Source organism: Mus caroli, chromosome 8 (genome assembly GCF_900094665.2).
Source record: "Mus caroli chromosome 8, CAROLI_EIJ_v1.1, whole genome shotgun sequence".
NCBI lineage: Eukaryota > Metazoa > Chordata > Mammalia > Rodentia > Muridae > Mus > Mus caroli.
This window is the reverse complement of record NC_034577.1, coordinates 108,741,851-108,747,131: the sequence shown is the minus strand read 5'-3', so window position 1 is coordinate 108,747,131 and position 5,281 is coordinate 108,741,851. Positions and strand designations below refer to the sequence as shown.

Sequence of the window (5,281 nt, the reverse complement as noted above, 5' to 3'; positions counted from 1 at the left end):
AGGGAGGGAGGGAGGGAGGGAGGGAGGGAGGGAAGGGCTAGAGAGATGACTCAGCAGTTAGGAGCACTGACTGCTCTCCCAGAGGTCCTGAGTTCAATTCCCAGCAACCCCATGGCGGCTCACAACCATCTGTAATAGGCTTCGATGCCCTCTTCTAGTTATGTCTGAAGACAGTGACAGTGTACTCATATACATAAAAGAAATAAATCTTAATAAAAGAAAGAAACAAAGAAAGAGAGAGAGAGACTGGGAATTTGAGGAAGCCTGGTGATATTGGACAGCAGTCGAAGGCCCTACCCCACCTCAGGGACACCACAGCTATTCTATGACAGCAGGCATCCGGGGAAGCACTTTGTCCCTGACACCCCATCTCACAATCCTCTCACCTGCTGTTCATGTAAAAGAAACCTCTGGAAGTCCTGCAGGTAGACAGCCGAGGCATCCGGCCGGTCTGTGTTTCTGTCCTCAGAGAAATGACACAGGGTGGTTAGAGAGAGGGGGTTCACCTCTACCCTGAACCCCAGCCCCGCCATGCTGAGCACACCACTGACCCTCGAAGTTGAGATTTAAGAGACTCAAAGAGGGATCCCGACCAAAAAATCTTAGAGGCCCCGGACAGCACTCAGGAGCTCTAGGAGGTCTGGGGAGCACAGCAGAATGTGGAGTCCACAAACAGAATGGAACCAGAGAGGGAAGGGACGCATCCGGAAGAGAAGGGGTAGGGGTGGAGAAGAGGGGAAAGCAAGGGGAAAGAGAAACCTATTGGTTTGTCACATCCCCTGAACCTATGGGAAGAAAGCCTGAGGTCACGGTCCTCCCTACAATATCTTCTAGACCCTCCTCACAACACTCCACACCTTACGGATTCTGTTCACTCGCTCCTGCTGTCCTACAAAGCTGGGGTCAGTAACTGCACACAGTATCCCCACCCGCCACCAGAGCTACAAGGACACAGAGGCCCTGAACAGCAGCAACGTGTCCGAGGTGTCTCACCCTAGGATGAACACGGAGGAGTCCTTTTTGAATTCGTCAAGTATCTGAAACGAGAAACAAGCAGATCATAAGAGCATTGGACAAATCAGCTCATGCCGGTGAGATTTCTTTGTTTGCTAAGTCATCAGTGGGCTGAAGAAATGGCTCAGCAGTCAGGAGCAGTTGCTGCTCTTGCAGGAGATGGGGGTTCGATTCTCAGAGCCCACACGGCAGCTCACAGCTATCTACAACTCCAGTTCCAGAGATCCAACACCCTCTTCTGGCCTCTGTGGGCACCAGGCACACATATGGTGACATATGTGCCTGCAGGCAAGATACTCATATACCTAAAATACAAATAAATCTAAAGAATAATAAAGGAAAATTACTTTAAAAAATTATCAAAGCAAGGGTCCTTGTTACTTTTTTGCGGACTTGACACAAGCTAGTGTCGTTTGGAAGACAGACCTCAGTTGAAAAAAAATGCCTATAGGCAAGTTTGTAGTACATTTGCTTGATTAATAATTGATATAAGCAGGCCCAGCCGACTGGGAGTGGTGACGCCCCTGAGCAGATGGTCCTAGGAGTGCTGAGCAAGCCAGTAAGCAGCACCCCTCCATGGCTTCTGCCTCAGTTCCTGCCTCCAGGTTCCTGTCCTGCTAGGGTTCCTACCCAACTTCCCTCAGAGTGACAGAGTGTGGCCTGAGAACTGTAAGATGAAATAAGCCCTTTTTTCCCCAAGTTGCTTTCGACCATGGCACCTCTCATGCAATGGAAACATTACTGAGACAGCCAAGATGGCTCAGCCTGGGCAAAACCCACTGATGTAGGACAGTGCCTAGACTGATCTAGCAACAGAAATCACAGCGTCTCAACAGGCATAGAAAAGAGAAAAATAAAATGTACATATCAATGTGGTATTGAATGTGGTGGCACCCACCTATCATCCCAGCACTTGAGAGGCTAAGGCAGGGGAAGAAGATCATGAGTTCAAGACTAACCCAGACTATACAGGGAGACCTTGATTCATAAATAAATATATAAATAAATAAATAAATAAATAAATAAATAAATAAATAAAGGCTGGACCAGAGAGACTGCTCAGAGGTTAATGGAAAGTGCTGCCAACCCTACAACCTAGGGTCCTCACAGTGGAAGGAGAGAATGGACTCTCACAGGTTGTCCTCCGGTCTCTACAATCATGCCATGGTACACACACCCCTCTCATCCCATGCCCCCATCAAACAGAGAGAGAGAAGAGAGAGAGAGAAAGGGAGAGAGATTTAAATTGTTTATTGTTGTTTTTACAAAGGCTAGAGATACAACTCAGGGTAGACAGGTGTTTACCTGGATTAGACTCCTAGCACTACACATACAACATGCACACACAAACACACATATGTCACAAACACCATACACACTGCACAAATAACACACAACATACAACACACACATAGTATACATACCCCATATACACACATACATACACATCACACATACCACACGCACACATCACAAAAACAACACATTACACATAAATACACAGCACACACACACACATGCATACACACCACACACATATACACTACACACATACACACTGACACACATGCACATTGACACACATGCACACACCACACATACATTCATCACACATACACACACTACCCCCACCACCACCAGAGACCACCTCTGGTGTCTCTGTCACATGTCTCTGACTCCATGAGTGCCACCAGGTTGTCCCCACCACAGTGGACTGAGACCGTGGGCCACACCTCAGCCTTTCCCCATTGGAGGTCTTCTATCTGGGTACTGTGGTCCCGGCAACAAGCGGTGACTTACACTGTTCTGTGTTCGCTGCCATATTTCAGACCTTTAATATTTCACAGATGGCCCTTTTACCATTCTGCTTTCAGGGCAGAAAAGGACCGTAGGGCCATGTCAGCTCTTCCCTTGTGCCCTCTGAAATGTCAACCGCACATGCGAGGAGCTGAGATGTGCCTCCCTCCTGATCTCCATCTGCTCCAGCTCACTGGCTGAGCCCTGTGCACACATGTGCACATATATGTATAGATACAGATATGCACTCATACACAAGACTCATGTGTGTATGCATGTAAACACAAACACACATACTCACATGCCCACATTGAGATATGCATATGCACACAGGTGTACCTACACACTTTTGTGTGCACGCATGTACATACACATATGCTCCTGGACTGTTTCTAGCTAACAGCCTGGCAAACACTCTGTCCACCTTGCCTGCCTGGTCAATAACACAGTGATTGTGTAAAGGTGAGATGTATTCTAGGTGGAAATGACCCTCTAGTCACTGGCCTGTGACAGATCTTGTAAACAGCTCTGCGTCCAACAGTCAAGTCCTCTGGCCACCCACAGGCTGGGGATAGGGAGTGCCCTAGGTACCTGGGTGTCCCAAACTCTGGAAAGATGTCTGGAAACATCTCTCATCACCAGCCCTGAAGGTTGGACTACCCCTTCAAATTCAGAAGCACACACACACACACACACGTTTCTTTTGAGAAGGTGGGGTGTCAAGCATGGCAAGGAGATTATTGGCCTCATTTGGCACTTGGCTCACAAGCCAAATGAGGATGTGAAAAGCATTTCTTGGTGAGGCTCTGTGGTCAAACCTAACCCAACAGGGAGCCTGGGTGGACACTGGGGTCTGGGTAACTCCAGATATCAGTGAGCCTGTCCACCCCAGTGCGATGTCAGCAGGGTCAGAGGACATGTCTGTGCCAACCATGTACCCACTTGGGTCATGCAAACAGCTGTTGTACAAGTCAGATGACTGACTAAAATAATGGAGGAATTATTCTCCTCATGCTCAAGAAAGGCCCCAGCTGGACAGGGGAAGGGACCGACAAAGGGAGAAGAAGACAATAAGACCCACAGGACTGAAGATGGGGAACTGAGTTTCCTGGGGCCGGAGGATAGCACAGCACGCTGACAGTCCTGTCTTCTGAAGGTGGGAGCCATGAGTTTCCAGGAGCCCAGGGAGAGTCACCAGGAGAGAAACCAACCAGAGTGTCACTGCTAAGTCTGAGGATTCCTGTCCCCCATCCCAGCTACCTCAGGCTAGCATCACCTGCATCCAAAATGACCCATCAAGCCATCAGGATATCTCAGGGCATGTGGACCCTTCCCTTCCGACACTGGCCATGGACAAGCTGGGTGGGCAACCGCTAGACTTCCTGGACACACAATCCCAGGCCTGACCCCAGGTGGCCTCTTGGACTCTGTGACCTAAGAGGGGAGGAGAAGTGGGAGGAAGAGAAGGAGAAAGAGAATGAAGAGGAAGAAGAGGAGGAGGAGGAAAAGGAAGAAGAGGAAGGAGGAAGAAAAGGAAGAAGAGGAGGAGGAGGAGAAGAAGAGGAGGAGGAAGAGGAAGATGAAGAGAAGGAGGAGAAGGAGAAGCAGAAGCAGAAGCAGCAGCAGCAGCAGCAGCAGCAGCAGCAGCAGCAGCAGCAGCAGCAGCAGCCTCACCTAGAACTCTGGGTTTTAAATGTAGGTCATTAATTTTAAAATGCCAAACCACGGCCAAACCAAAAATGAGATGCCAACTCAGGTGCCATGTGGCATTCTGACCACCAGAGGGCGACCTTGGCATGGCTGAATGTTTTCCCAGGGTTCCACCTAGCACATTCCAGGGAGACTAGGGAGTCCTTAAACCTCAATTCAATCAGTATGTTTCTCCGCCCTCCCCACCCCTCCCTCCTCCTCACCCCCTCTCTCCTTTCTACCATTCTCTCTCCCCTTCCTCTCCCTCTCTCCTCTCTCTCACATGCACACAAGCCTACACAGAAACACACTTTTTTTTTTTAAGTTGTAGTAAAAAGTTTAGGTTGTGGCTGAGCATTGGGGAAGCTGAAGTAGGAGAGTCAATTTGGGGCCAACCTGGGCTACATAGCAAGTTCTAAGACAGCCTAGGCTACTACCGAGGTCATTTCAACGTGAAAGAGTGTAAGTTGAAATACATCTTGGATCGGGGATGAGACATGGTGTCTTTACAACAACAGAAAGTGGCTAAGAAAGGAATTTAAGTAAGGCTTAAGGAGGCATCCTAGTAGGAACACAGAAGACAGTGGCAAAGTGTATGTGTCATGTATGTGTGGTCATATATCTATACATACACACACACACACACACACACACATATATATATATATATATATATATATATATATACACACATATCTATATATGATATAAATATATATATATATATATGTGTGATAACATATATTCTGTGTCACTGTACATTGCATGTGATCTGCTTTTT

At 48.0% G+C, this 5,281-nt stretch overlaps 1 protein-coding gene across 7 annotated transcripts in view; it reads right to left on the bottom strand.

The window, feature by feature from the left end:
* Window positions 1-5,281, bottom strand: part of Plcg2 (phospholipase C gamma 2) — a 136,277-nt gene that overhangs the window by 61,149 nt on the left and 69,847 nt on the right. For all 7 annotated transcript variants that reach the window (XM_021170477.2, XM_029480946.1, XM_021170482.1 and 4 more), the window contains 2 exons: window positions 994-1,037; window positions 387-459 (listed from right to left, as the gene is read on the bottom strand). In XM_021170477.2, the coding sequence (XP_021026136.1) occupies window positions 387-459; window positions 994-1,037 (117 nt within the window). The remainder of the gene's footprint in view (window positions 1-386; window positions 460-993; window positions 1,038-5,281) is intronic.